We start from the raw sequence: 18,556 nt of genomic DNA, 5'->3' as shown, positions 1-18,556 counted from the left end.
CAAAGAGGAGGGTCAGGTGTCCCTCCTGGGTACTCCTCCAGCTTCATGTATTATAACACTTATCCCTGGGTATTTTATTTGCCTAGATACTTACCTGTGAGTTCCTTGAGGTTAGGACCTGTATCTTATTTACTATTGTATAACCAACACTGTATACTCTGGCTGGCAAATAATAGGCAGTCTGTCTATTTATAGAATGAATTAATGATAGAGAAAAACTTTCTAATATGTTGTTAAGTAAAAGGACTATATTATAAAATTGTACAGACAGTGTGATCCAAAGTTTGTTAACTAGAAAGTAATTTTTTGTTTATAGACTGAACTACGTGTAGTTTAGGATGAGACTGACTTTGTATAGAAATGCAGCCTCCATAGTTGTGAGGTTTTTCTCCAGCAGAGGGCAGCAGTCTGAATGCAGAAGTGGTGAAGTCAAACATCTGGATTGGCCCAGGGCTTTGAGTTTTCAAGAATGGGTGAAATTGAGAACAAAGTGGCAAGGGTGTTGAGGGTATCAGGCAAAGAGAATGGTGGAAGTGATAGACAATGGTATCCAAGATAGGTGGGAAGATGAGGATGGGGGTGTTAAAATATTGGTAGAAAATCTTGAGTGAGGAAATCTTGGGGGATTTCCTGAGAGAGACAGACTGAGTGGGAATGAGTGGTCCAGAAGAACAAGGAATTGTGAGATCTTGGTGGAGCAACTCAGAGGATGACAGTCGAGGACGTAGCGGTGGATGTGGGTAGCTGAAGCGGAGTGGAGGAACTTCACAGCCCTGAACTCAAGCAACTCTGAGGCCAAGTTTCGATGGCTTACCTATAAGGACCTTTATGTTACCCAAGAGAATGCTAGGAATTGGGGGAGAGAGGAATCTCCCAAATGAGCCAGGGTCTTGGATGTCTGTGGAAGAATGACAGTGATGAAGAAGGGTAGAGGGTGGAATAGCCAATGACACAAACATCAAAGGAAACACTAAAAACATGTACATCCAGTTAAAACACATTGATTGATCAAGAGCTGATCGTATTACTTCTGGGACCTTCACATGTTTTTTTTTTTTTTTCTCTTATAAATCCCTGTATTATACATACATCTTGAGTTGGCAGTGGTTAGAGCATTATTGGGTTACCAGTGTGTGTGATGACTCTGTGGACCAAAAACTGTTTCCCAGAACTCTAATAGGAAGGCTCCAGTGAAGTACCGTGACTCAGTTGCTTTGAATGCATAATTTGGGGTAGTCCTCATACAGTGTAAAAAGTCTGTTCCATGAGGCTTATCTATGGATTCCTTATGAATGAAAAGAAATGAAAAGAATTTTGCCCAGTAACTCCAGTACAGTCTCCTTCACCTGGGAAGGCTCAAGGGGTTACTTTAGAATAGACTGACATTTTGTCCTTCTGAGATGTAGTTATGCATTTTAAGTTTAGTCTTATAGCTGGTTGAGAGGGAGGTTGAATAGGGTACGTAGGGTAGCTTTGTAAAATTCTTGTCCAGTTTAGCCTGCTATTGTATTAAAAATAATTCTGTGTGGGTGAGGACAAGTAGAAGGAACCTTCCTGTTTTCTTTCCATTTTGCAAGCCAAATGAATTTAATGCATCACTTTCTTTTAATCTCACGACAGTTTAAAGTTCTAGGTCAAAGGCGGTATCTGCATAATTTTTATCACGCAACATCATTTAACTTCACAACGAGGGAACAAACCGCAGTGGTGTGTTTAGATCTGTATCCAGCAACTGAGTACACAGTGAATGTCACCCTCCTGGGATCTCCCGAGCAGCACTCAGTGCAAATAACAATAACAACCGCACCAGCAGGTGGGTGTAGATGTCTTTCTGTTGGTATCTCAAGACAACAAGTTAAATATGTGTATTGAACTGTACAACATGGGGCAGCATAAAGAATGATAGTCTCAGAGTCAAGAGACCTGGGTTCTAGTTCTAACAAACTACTAATGTTTTCTGGGGCACAGGCTCCCTGAATCTTACCACCTCTCCCCTTTCCCACTTGGGTTCTGGCTCAGAGACGGTACAGACCAGGAGTGGACTGCTTTACTCAGGAATTCCTAGGAGTGATGGATTGCGAATACTGTAAGGCTTCCTATCTCTCACCTCAAATTTAAGACAGCTGAACCCTAAGGGCAGTCATTATGGGCAACTAGAACTAACTTCCAGGAGATCAGAAACGTGAGCTGCAGTGTGTTGGACATGGGTAGGACAAGGAGGCCTCCTGACAGCGCCGTACGAGCACATTAACCTGACACAGAGAACAGTGGCCTAAAGCAGGTCAGGCTCCTTCTCCTGTTGCTTGCAAGGAAGCCAAATAGAGGCGGCTGTGTCAACTCCACAGCCCTCCCTAGTGGGGAGGGATGCAGAAGTCTCTACCATTTCTTTTGTTCTTTTATCAGTTGGGTTGCTTTTTTTAAAAAAAATATTTATTTATTTGGTTGTGCTGGGTCTTAGTTGTGGCTCGCGGGCTCCTTAGTTGTGGCATGCAAACTCTTAGTTGCCGCATGCATGTGGGATCTAGCTCCCTGACCAGGGATGGAACCTGGGCCCCCTGCATTGGGAACGTGGCGTCTTAACCACTGTGCCACCAGGGAAGTCCCTCATCAGTTGGGTTTAACGGACAAATTTATGGGCAACCATTGAAAGAAAACAGTAGAATAAGATAGGTCTTGCTCCTACCTTCCTGAGGCCTTTATCCTGTTCACCGACTGATCTTTGTGGGTCAGTAGTGGGCACGTTGGTCTTTGTACTTGGAAGGTTCTGAAATGCAGTAGATACAGATGAGGGCCATGCAACACCGGAGGCTGAAAATTCACTCTTTACTGTATTTTTCATCTTAGATTGTGCCTTGTATCAGCAGAGGTTGCACGATGAAGACCTCCTGACAGCATAAACCTAGCCCCCACATACATTTCTGGCTACAGAATAATGCTCACAATTTGAATATGCATTTCCTCCAATTATTAAATCCTCAGAGAAATTAAAGTCTAAAAATAACACCCACCTCTCCTTGTAAATTAACATGTAAAGGCACTCAAGTCCCAGGTTCTTTCCTCCCCAGTGCCTTCTCTGCTAAGCCTCCGTTAGAGTGGCCTCCCTGAGACAGAGAGTGTGTTCTAGCTGTTACATCCTATAAATCTTTTTTTTTGTAGTAGATGTTACTTCTTAGGTACCTCCAAAGTTGAATTAATCTTATTCCAAATTTCATTGTCCCATTTCTCAACATGAGTCCCAGAGATACAAAACTTAGAAAAGCAAAGTTATGTGATAGTTATACAACACTGTGAGTGTACTAAATATCACTGAATTGTATACTTTAAAGTGGTTAATTTTATGTTGTGTGAATTTCATCTCAATTAAAAAAGAAAAGCCAATGGCTTAGATACGTTCTTCTTGCACCTGGGCCTCAGTTACCTTCTGAGTGATTCGTACGTGACGTAATGCAAGTAAAATGTTTAGAATGGTTCCTATTACATAATAATGATGATGACAATACTAGCTTTGTTTATTGAGCACTGAAGATGTCCAGGTGTTTTTCAAGTGCTATCCTCCGGTCAACCCAAACCTACCCAACCTTTTGAGGAAGGCATTATTTTATTCCCGTTTTACAGATTAAAGATCATGAGGCACAGAGAAGGTAAGCAACTTGCCCAAGATCACACACTTAGTGAGATGTACAACTGGGATTTGAATACAGGCATTCTGGCTCCAGGGCCCTCATTTTTAATCAGTACATCTACTGCTTTTTACTAAATATTTGGTGCTTAAAAAGAAAAAAAGGAAAATTTTGTTCCTAGAACCTAGTGCATAAGTCAGTCTAGACCCACCTTGCTTTTTTCAACCTTGGACCGTGAGCAAAAACTTCAAATGCCATGGGTGTGTAAATACATTCGTTTAATAAATGTTCATTTCTTATCTACTGTGTGTCAGGCAGGTTCTGATAGCTGACAATGTAGCAGCAATAAAACAGACTCAGCTGTCATGGGGTTGGAGTCAGGAGGTTGGAGAGGAGACAGATAAACGAGTAAGGAAATATATCAGATGTTAGGTGGGGCTAAGTGGTAAGATGAAGAATAAAGCTTGGCAAAGGGAGTGGCAATTGATGGTCAGGGAAGGCCTCTATTATAAAGAGACACGTAAGCACAGGTCTGAAGGAAGTGGGGGGGAACATGTCCTTGGCATGTTCTGGGAACATCAAGGGAGCCAGCGTGGCTGGAGCAGAGTGAGCTGGAGAAAGTGGTGGGAGATGAGGTCTCTAGCTTGAGTATAACGAGGGGGCCATGGTGTCAAGTTCAGAAAGTGAGACTATCGTTACCTCATCCTTTGCAATGTGGACCCCAGATTATCAGTAGTGCATATAATGTAGCATGTGATGTGACAGCCTCTATAGGTTACTCAGCTGTCTGAAGTCCACCCCCTGTGAATTTCAACTTAATTTGGGAAATCTCTTCTCTTGAGGTTATTGGATTCAGTCTGACACCAGGCTTCCCATCTGTTGTGAGGGAAAGAAATGTATGCTTTTTGAAAATTTTGGAACTTTGCCAATGGTGGTTCCAGGTCTTTCTTGGTGTCTATCCCAAGTATTTAGAACCTTTTATTTTCATGTCTCCTTTGAGCCCTTTTTCTACCTACCCTCCACCATTGCTGAAGATCTTGATCTGTGTAGTGAAAGAGCCTCCTTTCTTTGTGAGCAGGACATCCCATATTTATAGTAGGAAACTCTTCAAGTGAAATGCACTGTCTTAAACAGAAATGGACTCACAGACATGGAAAACAAACTTATGGTTGCTGGGGGGGTGGATAGCGGGAGGGCAGGGGGAGAGATAAATTAGGAGTTTGGGATTAACCTATACACACTACTGTATATAAGGTAGGTAAACAACAAGGACCTACTGTATAGCACAGGGAACTATACTCAATATCTTGTAATAACCTATAATGGGAAAGAATCTGAAAAAGAATAGATATATATGTAAAATTGTATACCTGAATCATACACTTGAAACTGACACAACATTGTAAATTAATTATACCACAACAACAAAAAAGAAGGAGGGAACATGCCAAATGAGGAGAAAAGTACTGCAATAAACTCATATTTAACTAAAAAAAAAAAAAAAAAAAGAAGTGCATTGTCTTGCATGCCTGCCTCCTTCACACTCCCAGTTTCCTGCTGTTTTCTCGGAAGTTCTCTATCCCCAGAAAGATCCTAAGTATTGTTTTAATTCTGAGCAACGTGGCTTCCTATTATTGAATGCCTTGCTTCTGAGTCCTGCTTCCTGATTAGGAGGTTTCCCTTGTCTTCCCTGGAGTATTACCCTCAGCTAATCCTTGAGCTGCTGTTGAGTTTCTGGAACCTGTGTTTTCACTGGTCTAATGAGGTCTAGGAAGTCCCCTAGTTTTAGTGGTTTTTCACCCAAGCCCCACCTTTCCTTAGAACTGAATTTCTGAGACCTGAACTGCCTGTGCTTCTTTGATGAGAACTGAAGCATTCTTTCCTGCCACCATTTCCTTTTCTGCATCGGGAGAGATAATCCTCCAGTGTTCCAGGTCCTTCTAAGTATTCCTACTGCTCCGGCAGGCCAGCTGAGTAGTAAGCTTTCAACCTTCCATGCCAGCTGTTTCTGTTCCTTCTTCCTCCCCAGGCCTGGCTAATACATTTGCTTGGTCTTAGTACTTTCCTTCTCTATATTTGCTTTTTGTTTTCATACTTACATTTTTGTTCTCCTAACATATTACTTTCTTTTTTTTTTTTAAAGGACAGGGTTTTTTTTAAATTAATTAATTTATTTATTTATATTTTTGGCTGTGTTGGGTCTTCGTTTCTGTGTGAGGGCTTTCTCCAGTTGCGGAGAGCGGGGGCCACTCTTCATCGCGGTGCGCGGGCCTCTCACTGCCGCGGCCTCTCTTGTTGCGGAGCACAGGCTCCAGACGCGCAGGCTCAGTAGTTGTGGCTCACGGGCCTAGTTGCTCCGCGGCATGTGGGATCTTCCCAGACCAGGGCTCGAACCCGTGTTCCCTGCATTGGCAGGCAGATTCTCAACCACTGCGCCACCAGGGAAGCCCCAACATGTTACTTTCGATTCTGCCTGTGAGGTCTCTATAGAGCAAGAATGGTGCCCCGTTCACCCAGTGTTCAGGTAAATTCTGCCCACCTTCCCTTTTATTAGGAGATATTTATTTTCATTCAGTTCAGCCTATAACCTCAGCTCTGATCAAGGGTCATGCTCCCTGGATCCTCCTTAACATTTCTCTGCTTTTCTGTTCCTTCTTTTCAAGTTCTAAATCCTTGCATTTCCCAGGCAGGCTTCCTTATAGCCTGGGCTATACCCTCTCTTTCACCTGTAAGGACAATGCCACCTTGGAATTCATTTAATGATACCTGAAGAATTCTACACTGATCCTTCTAGTATTTCTCTTTTTAAATATGTCCACATTTTCTGTAACTACATAGCACCACAACTCCAGTTATTAAAGAGTTCTCCATTAATGCCTACTCTGGGTTCCCTATTTAAAACTGTAAGAGGATCCTTTTTGATAGAATAATACCTGACTCTGGGTACCCTTTTTGGGGGGTCATTTTAGTTTGTTCTCCAAAATAGTCCCTTTATTCTTCTCTTTGATGATTTTCAGCCATTTCCCTGACTTAGTAAATATTTCTACTTTTCTAATCTCTTTAGAACAGTTATGTTTAGATATAGCTCCTTTTCCTTGTCATAGTTTTCTAGCTGGGCTAATATGATTTCAAATTTTCTTCTCCTCCTTGGTGTGCTTTCCTTCACTTTATTCCATTCTCTCCTAATCTTGTCCCATTTGCAAGATCAAAACCTGTTTTGTAAACTGATTTCATTCCTTTTTCAGAGGCTGGGCAAATCTCATCTTTAGAAACAGAGGGTTCTAGGCCTACACCTTTTATGACTCCTTCCCAGCACTTGAGTTTGTAAAATCCCACTGGATTTTATCCTCTCCACCCAAGAAGAATCCCTGGTGTAGAATCCCCAGTCTGGGGCTCTGTAAAACAATCCAGAGCAATTTGAGAGCCTGTGGTGTTGGAGTGACTCCTGAGCCTGTAGACCAACCATGGATTCAGTCTTTTCTCAGATCTCTTTCTTCTGAACAAGATAAAGAGGGACAGAGTTTTGGGCAGCTAATCTCCTGTTGTCTGCTAATGTCAGGCTCCCCCAAATGCTTTCTGAAATCTATCAAAATCTTCCACTAATGCTCTCTTTGTGCTTCTCAAATGTTAGCGAACAAAGAATCAACTGGAGAGCTTATTAAAGCACAGGTCCTTGGGCTCCATGCTAGAGGTTCAGATTCAGCAGGCCTGGAGTGGAGACCCCAGATTTTCATTTCTAGCAAGTCCCAGGCCTTGCTGATGCTGCCAGACCATAATTTGAGCAGCACTGCTCTAACCACATAGACCTTAGCTACTTCTGGGCAATTTAAAGCCCTCACTTGAAAGAAAAGACCCGATAAAGAGAAAGACCAAAAAAAAAAAAAAAAAGTGATAACCAAAATAATTCCAAGTGCTCATGCCTAAGAAACCTGTGTGTTTTGCCTGATTTGTGAAGTTTTCCTGGTAATCGAATATCTACCTCATCTATTCTTGCAGTTCCAGCTATAGAGACCGAGAGCCTCCATCTTCCCCGATGGTGCTTTGCTCCCCGGTGGCGGCTCCTCTCTTTATATAAATTCAGAGTCCCACTCAGTGTATTCACATGTTGCAGGGGAGAGAGACTGAATCTTACCCCTTCTTCCTGCAGGCTGACAAATGAGAAGGGAAGTATCAGCTTTATTGCCTGAGCAAGTTCCCAGGAACTACCCCTAACACAGTTTCTAGTACTAAAAGTTATATTGGAGAATGAGGCTTAGAAATGGCCAAATGGGGTTTTCTACTGCCTCTCCCCATGGAAGTATGGGCAGTTGGATCTGCACGGGGACCTTGCCTGGCTTACCCACCCAGTCTTAGGCTGAAGATCTGAGGAGAGGGAGTGGGCAAAGACCGGTTACTTACCTCTTGGAGACTGGAGATACACATGCCCCTTGTGCCTAAGCGCAGGCAGGTCCCAGAGAGCAAAAATCTGCATCTTTTTTGGGCAGTGACCTGTAATGTATGAACTCCATCCACTAGGAAATGTGACCTAAGGAATAGTAGTCTCCTTCTTACCTGTCAGATTACATATTTACTGTTCATTCCTTGAGGATTAGTGAGTAGGGAGTGGAGAGAGGCCAAAATTGTCCTTTCCTTTATAAAAATGGGAAGACAGGTAAATAGCAGCCTTGAACACACATGACCTCTGTAATGTTAGAGGGTTGATCAGGAAAGGTCCATTCTAGTTCTAGGAGTCTATGTTAGGAAAGCAATTTTAAGTTCCTTCAAATTCATTTATTTCAACATCCAAATTTCTTGACTGATCTATTTACCATCATTATTTCATTTATCTATTCAATTTTGTGTTCTTATTGATATATACAACTTATTCATATAGTAAGAGTTTAATATTTGTGTCAAATATTTCTCCTGTTTTATCATTTCTTTTTTTTTTTTTTTTTTTTTTTTTTTTTAAGATTTTTAGAAATTTCATGTAATGTCTGAAACATTTATATTAACATATTTCCATACATATTTCCATACAAATACAAATATAAGATTTTTAGAAATTTCATGTAATGTCTGAAACATTTATATTAACATATTTCCATACATATTTCCATACAAATACAAATATAAGATTTTTAGAAATTTCATGTACTGTCTGAAACATTTATATTAACATATTTCCATACATATTTCCATACAAATACAAATATAAGATTTTTAGAAATTTCATGTAATGTCTGAAACATTTATATTAACATATTTCCATACAAATAACCCAATGAAAGTTTAGTATTAGTTGTTTTGTTTGTTTTTTTATACTGCAGGTTCTTATTAGGCATCAGTTTTATACACATCCGTGTATACATGTCAATCCCAATCGCCCAATTCAGCACATCACCATCCCCACCTCATCGCAGTTTTCCCCCCTTGGTGTCCATATGTCCATTCTCTACATCTGTGTCTCAACTTCTGCCCTGCAAACTGGCTCATCTGTACCATTTTTCTACGTTCCACATACATGCATTAACATACGATATTTGTTTTTCTCTTTCTGACTTACTTCACTCTGTATGACAGTCTCTAGATCCATCCACTTCTCAACAAATGACTCAATTTCGTTCCTTTTTATGGCTGAATAATATTCCATCGTATATATGTACCACAACTTCTTTATCCATTCGTCTGTTGATGGGCATTTAGGTTGCTTCCATGACCTGGCTATTGTAAATAGTGCTGCAATGAACATTCGGGTGCACGTGTCTTTTTGAATTACGGTTTTCTCTGGGTATATGCCCAGTAGTGGGATTGCTGGGTCATATGGTAATTCTATTTTTAGTTTTTTAAGGAACCTCCATATTGTTCTCCATAGTGGCTGTATCAATTTACATTCCCACCAACAGTGCAAGAGGGTTCCCTTTTCTCCACACCCTCTCCAGCATTTGTTGTTTGTAGATTTTCTGATGATGCCCATTCTAACAGGAGTGAGGTGATACCTCATTGTAGTTTTGATTTGCATTTCTCTAATAATTAGTGATGTTGAGCCTCTTTTCATGTGCTTCGTGGCCGTCTGTATGTCTTCTTTGGAGAAATGTCTATTTAGGTCTTCTGCCCATTTTTGGATTGGGGTGTTTGTTTCTTTGATATTGAGCTGAATGAGCTGTTTATATATTTTGGAGATTAATCCTTTGTCCGTTGATTCATTTGCAAATATTTTCTCCCATTCTGAGGGTTGTCTTTTCGTCTTGTTTATGGTTTCCTTTGCTGTGCAAAAGCTTTGAAGTTTCATTAGGTCCCACTTGTTTATTTCTGTTTTTATTTCCATTACTCTAGGAGGTGGATCGAAAAAGATCTTGCTGTGATTTATGTCAAAGAGTGTTCTTCCTATGTTTTCCTCTAAGAGTTTTATAGTGTCCAGTCTTACATTTAGGTCTCTAATCCATTTTGAGTTTATTTTTGTGTATGGTGTTAGGGAGTATTCTAATTTCATTCTTTTACATGTGGCTGTCCAGTTTTCCCAGCACCACTTATTGAAGAGACTGTCTTTTCTCCATTGTATATCTTTGCCTCCTTTGTCATAGATTAGTTGACCATAGGTGCGTGGGTTAATCTCTGGGCTTTCTATCTTGTTCCATTGATCTATGTTTCTGTTTTTGTGCCAGTACCATATTGTCTTGATTACTGTAGCTTTGTAGTATAGTCTGAAGTCAGGGAGTCTGATTCCTCCAGCTCCATTTTTTTGCCTCAAGACTGCTTTGGCTATTCGGGGTCTTTTGTGTCTCCATACAAATTTTAAGATGATTTGTTCTAGCTCCGTAAAAAATGCCATTGGTAATTTGATAGGGATTGCATTGAATCTGTAGATTGCTTTGGGTAGTATACTCATTTTCACAATGTTGATTCTTCCAATCCAAGAACATGGTATATCTCTCCATCTGTTGGTATCATCTTTAATTTCTTTCATCAGTGTCTTATAGTTTTCTGCATACAGGTCTTTTGTCTCCCTAGGTAGGTTTATTCCTAGATATTTTATTCTTTTTGTTGCAGTGGTAAATGGGAGTGTTTCCATAATTTCTCTTTCAGATTTTTCATCATTAGTGTATAGGAATGCAAGAGATTTCTGTGCATTAATTTTGTAACCTGCAACTTTACCATATTCATTAATTAGCTCTAGCAGTTTTCTGGTGGCAGTTTTAGGATTCTCTATGTATAGTATCATGTCATCCGCAAACAGTGACAGTTTTACTTCTTCTTTTCCAATTTGTATTCCTTTTATTTCTTTTTCTTCTCTGATTGCCGTGGCTAGGACTTCCAGAACTATGTTGAATAATAGTGGTGAGAGTGGACATCCTTGTCTCGTTCCTGATCTTAGAGGAAATGCTTTCAGTTTTTCACCATTGAGAATGATGTTTGCTGTGGGTTTGTCATATATGGCCTTTATTATGTTGAGGTAGGTTCCCTCTATGCCCACTTTCTGGAGAGTTTTTATCAGAAATGGGTGTTGAATTTTGTCAAAAGCTTTTTCTGCATCTATTGAGATGATCATATGGTTTTTCTTCTTCAATTTGTTAATATGGTGTATCACATTGATTGATTTGCGTATATTGAAGAATCCTTGCATCCCTGGGATAAATCCCACTTGATCGTGGTGTATGATCCTTTTAATGTGTTGTTGGATTCTGTTTGCTAGTATTTTGTTGAGGATTTTTGCATCTATATTCATCAGTGATATTGGTCTGTAATTTTCTTTTTTTGTAGTGTCTTTGTCTGGTTTTGGTATCAGGGTGATGGTGGCCTCATAGAATGAGTTTGGGAGAGTTCCTTCCTCTGCAATTTTTTGGAAGAGTTTGAGAAGGATGGGTGTTAGCTCTTCTCTAAATGTTTGATAGAATTCACCTGTGAAGCCATCTGGTCCTGGACTTTTGTTTGTTGGAAGATTTTTAATCACAGTTTCAATTTCATTACTTGTGATTGGTCTGTTGATATTTTCTGTTTCTTCCTGATTCAGTCTTGGAAGGTTATACCTTTCTAAGAATTTGTCCATTTCTTCCAGGTTGTCCATTTTATTGGCATAAAGTTGCTTGTAGTAGTCTCTTAGGATGTTTTGTATTTCTGCGGTGTCTGTTGTAACTTCTCCTTTTTCATTTCTGATTTTATTGATTTGAGTCCTCTCCCTCTTTTTCTTGATGAGTCTGGCTAATGGCTTATCAATTTTGTTTATCTTCTCAAAGAACCAACTTTTAGTTTTATTGATCTTTGCTATTGTTTTCTTTGTTTCTATTTCATTTATTTCTGCTCTGATCTTTATGATTTCTTTCCTTCTGCTAACTTTGGGTTTTGTTTGTTCTTCTTTCTCTAGTTTCTTTAGGTGTAAGGTTAGATTGTTTACTTGAGATTTTTCTTGTTTCTTTAGGTAGGCTTGTATAGCTATAAACTTCCCTCTTAGAACCGCTTTTGCTGCATCCCATAGGTTTTGGGTCGTCGTGTTTTCATTGTCATTTGTCTCTAGGTATTTTTTTATTTCCTGTTTGATTTCTTCAGTGATCTCTTGGTTATTTAGTAACGTATTGTTTAGCCTCCATGTGTTTGTCTTTTTTACGTTTTTTTCCCTGTGATTCATTTCTAATCTCATAGCGTTGTGGTCAGAAAAGATGCTTGATATGATTTCAATTTTCTTAAATTTACTGAGGCTTGATTTGTGACCCAAGATGTGATCTATCCTGGAGAATGTTCCGTGTGCACTTGAGAAGAACGTGTAATCTGCTGTTTTTGGATGGAATGTCCTATATATATCAATTAAATCTATCTGGTCTATTGTGTCATTTAAAGCTTCTGTTTCCTTATTTATTTTCATTTTGGATGATCTGTCCATTGGCGTAAGTGAGGTGTTAAAGTCCCCCACTATTATTGTGTTACTGTCGATTTCCTCTTTTATAGCTGTTAGCAGTTGCCTTATGTATTGAGGTGCTCCTATGTTGGGTGCATATATATTTATAATTGTTATATCTTCTTCTTGGATTGATCCCTGGATCATTATGTAGTGTCCTTCCTTGTCTCTTGTAACATTCTTTATTTTAAAGTCTATTTTATCTGATATGAGTATAGCTACTCCAGCTTTCTTTTGATTTCCATTTGCATGGAATATCTTTTTCCATCCCCTCACTTTCAGTCTGTATGTGTCCCTAGGTCTGAAGTGGGTCTCTTGTAGACAGCATATATATGGGTCTTGTTTTTGTATCCATTCAGCCAGTCTATGTCTTTTGGTTGGGGCATTTAATCCATTCACGTTTAAGGTAATTATCGATATGTATGTTCCTATGACCATTTTCTTAATTGTTTTGGGTTTGTTTTTGTAGGTCCTTTTCTTCTCTTGTGTTTCCCACTTAGAGAAGTTCCTTTAGCATTTGTTGTAGAGCTGGTTTGGTGGTGCTGAATTCTCTTAGCTTTTGCTTGTCTGTAAAGCTTTTGATTTCTCCATCAAATCTAAATGAGATCCTTGCTGGGTAGAGTAATCTTGGTTGTAGGTTCTTCCCTTTCATCACTTTAAGTATATCATGCCACTCCCTTCTGGCTTGCAGGGTTTCTGCTGAGAAATCAGCTGTTAACCTTATGGGGGTTCCCTTGTATGTTATTTGTCGTTTTTCCCTTGCTGCTTTCAGTAATTTTTCTTTGTCTTTAATTTTTGCCACTTTGATTACTATGTGTCTCGGCGTGTTTCTCCTTGGGTTTATTCTGTATGGGACTCTCTGCGCTTCCTGGACTTGGGTGGCTATTTCCTTTCCCATGTTAGGGAAGTTTTCGACTATAATCTCTTCAAATATTTTCTCTGGTCCTTTCTCTCTCTCTTCTCCTTCTGGGACCCCTATAATGCGAATGTTGTTGCGTTTAATGTTGTCCCAGAGGTCTCTTAGGCTGTCTTCATTTCTTTTCATTCTTTTTTCTTTAGTCTGTTCTGCAGCAGTGAATTCCACCATTCTGTCTTCCAGGTCACTTATCCGTTCTTCTGCCTCAGTTATTCTGCTATTGATTCCTTCTAGTGTAGTTTTCATTTCAGTTATTGTATTGGTCATCTCTGTTTGTTTGTTCTTTAATTCTTCTAGGTCTTTGTTAATCATTTCTTGCATCTTCTCAATCTTTGCCTCCATTCTTATTCCGAGGTCCTGGATCATCTTCACTATCATTATTCTGAATTCTTTTTCTGGAAGGTTGCCTATCTCCACTTCATTTAGTTGTTTTTCTGGGGTTTTTTCTTGTTCCTTCATCTGGTACATAGCCCTCTGCCTTTTCATCTTCTCTGTCTTTCTGTAACTGTGGTTTTTGGTCCACAGGCTGCAGGATTGTAGTTTTTCTTGCTTCTGCTGTCTGCCCTCTGGTGGATGAGGCTATCTAAGAGGCTTGATGGGAGGGACTGGTGGTGGGTAGAGCTGACTGTTGCTCTGGTGGGCAGAGCTCAGTAAACTTTAATCCACTTGACTGTTGATGGGTGGGGCTGGGTTCCCTCCCTGTTGGTTGTTTGGCCTGAGGCAACCCGACACTGGAGCCTAAGTGGGCTCTTTTGTGGGGCTAATGACAGACTCTGGGAGGGCTCATGCCAAGGAGTACTTCCCAGAACTTCTGCTGCCAGTGTCCTTGTCTCCACGGTGAAACAGAGCCACCCCCCGCTTCTGCAGGAGACCTTCCAACACTAGCAGGTAGATCTGGTTCAGTCTCCCCCGGGGTCACTGCTCCTTCCCCTGGGTCCCGATGCACACACTATTCCGTGTGCGCCCTCCAAGAGTGGGGTCTCTGTTTCCCCCAGTCCTGTCGAAGTCCTGCAATCAATTCCCACTAGGCTTCAAAGTCTGATTCTCTAGGAATTCCTCCTCCCGTTGCCGGACCCCCAGGTTGGGAAGCCTGACGTGGGGCTCAGAACCTTCACTCCAGTGGGTGGACTTCTGTGGTATAAGTGTTCGCCAGTCTGTGAGTCACCCACCCAGCAGTTATGGGATTTGATTTTACTCTGATTGCGCCCCTCCTACCGTCTCACTGTGGCTTCTCCTCTGTCCTTGGACGTGGGGTATCCTCCTTGGTGAAGTCCAGGGTCTTCCTGTCAATGATTGTCCAGCAGCCAGTTGTGATTCTGGTGCTCTCGCAAGAGGGAGTCTATCATTTCTTTTAATTCTCTTTATGGTGTTTTTGACATGTAATGTTTTTAGATTTCTAAGCAGTCCAATCTATTGATCTTTTCCTTTGTGATATTACATTAATATTAAATATAGAATTTTTTTAAACAAAATTTTAAATTTATATCCCATCTTTTTTCTAGGAAGGACTTTAAGTGACCTGCATAGGTATATAAAATAAAAGAAAATAAGTTAAATAGGTAACCTAAAGAAGAATGAAAACAAAGTCAGGGACATAAAAAAAGATGTCGGATAAAGCTAAGAATAGTTCATATCCTTATAACCTATTTACTTGTTCATTAGTGGCTCACACGTTTAGGTTTAAGTTTTCAACCCATCCAGTCAGAAAGGGAGCCATTATATTATCCATAAGGTTACAACAAAGCAGTGTTTTTTGGGAGAAGTACAATTATTTTCAACACCATGATCAGATAGGAATTTCTGATTCTGGGGGGTTTCATAAATAGTTCCGTGTATGAGCAGCATTTTATGAGGATTTTATGATGCTGTTTCTTACATCATCCTTCAACATGGCTCATTATATTTGAGGAAAGCACAATTCATTGTGGGGTGGACAAGGAAAGATTCCATAGAAATGCCTGTGCTCTGCTGACCTGGCTTGATTCAGGGGTAGGATTAGGTTATTTTAGATTATTTGGAGGAATGACTGGAGTCCATGTTTTTCGAGCAATGTTTCCTAAATATTGTTTCTCTCAACTCAGATTTGATAAATGATGGGGCCATTGTGCTTCAGACAATCCTCTTCCATCTGTACCAAGGGAGCAGTTGGTCTGTGTTGCCAGTTGAATAACAAGAATCTGTGCCTGAAAAGAAGGCTGGCCACCTCGGTTAGTAGGTGGAGCCGAGACTAGGGAGCTGAGCTAAGGGAATTGTATGAATCTGCTTCTCCATGGTTGAATCCCAGTTCCTCTCCATATAATGTGACCACATACTTTTAGCTTGAAAATCTCATGGTAGTTGTAACTAGATACCAAACTTGTCTTGAGAAAAATTTCAACAAAATAACAAACTCCCAACTTTAAACTATGTTATATCCTTCTAAGACAAATTGAAATGTACATCAAGGACAACTAAAGGATAATAAAATGATACCCCTATTTATAGAGCTATAGAGGGGTATAAAAATAGTAACTTTGCTTTCAAAATAGTTGACTTGTAGCCATTCTTTCCAACGATATTTACCCTGCAAAACCAACTGTCTATTTAGGTTGCTCCTAATTAGAGGTTTTAAAACCATATCATTTATGATCAAGAGAATACTGGTTTTTCTGTTCTCTTTAGCAGAGGACTGCATGCATTTAGTCACTTCTAAAATAGTGTTGGTAAATTTAAAAAAAATCTAAAGAAGGAACAGACCACTTTTTCCCTCTATTCCCTGGTAGAACGCCTAACTGATGAGGTGGCTTATGATGGCAGGTTTTCTAACAGCATGCATAATTTGAGATCTACAGGGACCTTATAAAACTTTCCCCATAACTGATTCCTGTTCACAGAATCGAAGTCCAAACAAAAGATAATAAAGACTAAATATTTTAACATTGTTTGTGATATTTTCCCACAAAATGATAAATATTTTAACAGTATTCTGTAGTGGAAAAGCTATGTCTGAAGGCAGCCTGCTTCTCTTATAAACCATCAGCCTGAGAAACTCATATTGCAGTTGGCCAAGCCAGAAATTGGCATATATTTTGTATGGAATATCCAATCATCTGTAACATGCCAAAACTGGGAAGAGTAAACGGTTGTTCTTTATAAGATAAGATAATGACATTGTAAGATCCAGCTAGGTAGAACCATACCCATGGGGTATATAAAGATGAATAAGTTATTTGGAATTGGAGCCTATCACTAAATGGGTTTTAAATGGCTCTAGAAGCAATGGGTTCATCTCATTCTTTTCAGGACCACGATATTCTAATCATGTGTACAGACAAAGAGGCTCCAAGACTATCTTCTCGGCTGAAATCAAAGACCGCTTGCTTCTTAGTCTACTCTATCCAGTAATACAATGTGAAGGAAAGCTAACTACAAGATGTTCTTTTTCATTTCATTTCCTTGTGACTTTTTAATTTGACATAATTTCTTTAAAAAAAATTTTTTTTTGGGTATAGTTGTTTTACAATGTTGTGTTAGTTTCTACTGTACAGCAAAGTGCAGTTCCCTGTGCTATACAGCAGGTTCTTATTAGTTATCTATTTTATACATATTAGTGTATATATGTCAATCCCACTCTCCCAATTCATCCCACCACCACCACAACCCCCACCCCGCTTTCCCCCCTTGGGTCCATATGTTTGTTCTCTACATCTGTGTCTCTATTTCTGCCTTGCAAACCAGTTCATCTGTACCATTTTTCTAGATTCCACAAATATGTGTTAATATACGATATTTGTTTTTCTCTTTCTGACTTACTTCACTCTGTGTGACAGTCTCTATGTCCATCCATGTCTCTACAAATGACCCAAGTTCATTCCTTTTTATGGCTGAGTAATATTCCATTGTATATATGTACCACATCTTCTTTATCCATTCGTCTGTCAATGGACATTTAGATTGCTTCCATGACCTAGCTATTGTAAATAGTGCTGCAGTGAACATTGGGGTGCATGTGTCTTTTTGAATTATGGTTCTCTCAGAGTATATGCCCAGTAGTGGGCTTGCTGGGTCATATGGTAATTCTACTTTTAGTTTTTTACGGAACCTCCATACTGTTCTCTATAGTGGCTGTATCAATTTACATTCCCACCAACAGTGCAAGAGGGTTCCCTCTTCCCTGCACCCTCTCCAGAATTTATTGTTTGTAGATTTTCTGATGATACCCATTCTAACCAGTGTGAGGTGATACCTCATTGTGGTTTTGATTTGCATTTCTCTAATAATTAGTGATGTTGAGCAGCTTTTCATGTGCCTCTTGGCCATCTGTATGTCTTCTTTGGAGAAATGTCTATTTAGGTCTTCTGCGCAGTTTTTGATTGGGTTGTTTGTTCTTTTGATATTGAACTGCATGAGCTGATAATATATTTTGGAGATTAATCCTTTGTCCGTTGATTCATTTGCAAATATTTTCTCCCATTCTGAGGGTTGTCTTTTTGTCTTGTTTATAGTTTTCTTTGCTGTACAAAAGCTTTTAAGTTTCATTAGGTCCCATTTGTTTATTTTTGTTTTTATTTCCATTACTCTAGGAGGTGGGTCAAAAAAGATCTTGCTGTGATTTATGTCAGAGAGTGTTCTTCCTCTGTTTTCCTCTAAGAGTTTTATAGTGTCCAGTCTTACATTTAGGTTTTTAACCCATTTTGAGTTTATTTTTGTGTGTGGTGTTAGGGAGTGTTCTAATTTCATTCTTTTACATGTAGCTGTCCAGTTTTCCCAGCACCACTTATTGAAGAGGCTGTCTTTTCTCCATTGTATATCCTTGCCTCCTTTGTCATAGATTAGGTGACCATAGGTGCATGGGTTTATCTCTGGGCTTTCTATCCTGTTCCATTGATCTATATTTCTGTTTCTGTGCCAGTACCATATTGTCTTGATTACTATAGCTTTGTAGTATAGTCTGAAGTCAGGGAGTCTGATTCCTCTAGCTCCGTTTTTTTTTTCTCAAGATGGGCTATTCGGGGTCTTTTGTGTCTCCATACAAATTGTAAAATTTTTTGTTCTGGTTCTGTGAAAAATGCCATTGGTAGCTTGATAGGGATTGCATTGAATCTGTAGACTGCTTTGGGTAGTATAGTCATTTTCACAGTGTTGATTCTTCCAATCCAAGAACATGGTATA

The 18,556-nt window shown here is 39.6% G+C and overlaps 1 protein-coding gene across 4 annotated transcripts in view; it reads left to right on the top strand.

The window, feature by feature from the left end:
* SUSD1 (sushi domain containing 1) overlaps nt 1–18,556 on the top strand; it is a 154,741-nt gene that overhangs the window by 68,137 nt on the left and 68,048 nt on the right. For 3 of the 4 annotated variants that reach the window (XR_009008661.1, XM_057548764.1, XM_057548763.1), the window contains exon 10: nt 1,621–1,813. The exons of the other annotated variant lie outside the window; for it this stretch is intronic. Coding sequence is in view for 2 of the 3 variants with exons in the window: in XM_057548764.1 (XP_057404747.1) it covers nt 1,621–1,813 (193 nt within the window). In the remaining variant the exon portion in view is untranslated. The remainder of the gene's footprint in view (nt 1–1,620; nt 1,814–18,556) is intronic. 4 annotated transcript variants of the gene reach the window in all.

Source organism: Balaenoptera acutorostrata, chromosome 6 (genome assembly GCF_949987535.1).
Source record: "Balaenoptera acutorostrata chromosome 6, mBalAcu1.1, whole genome shotgun sequence".
NCBI lineage: Eukaryota > Metazoa > Chordata > Mammalia > Artiodactyla > Balaenopteridae > Balaenoptera > Balaenoptera acutorostrata.
The sequence above is the reverse complement of the archived record's forward strand: the minus strand, read 5'-3'. Positions and strand labels throughout refer to the sequence as shown.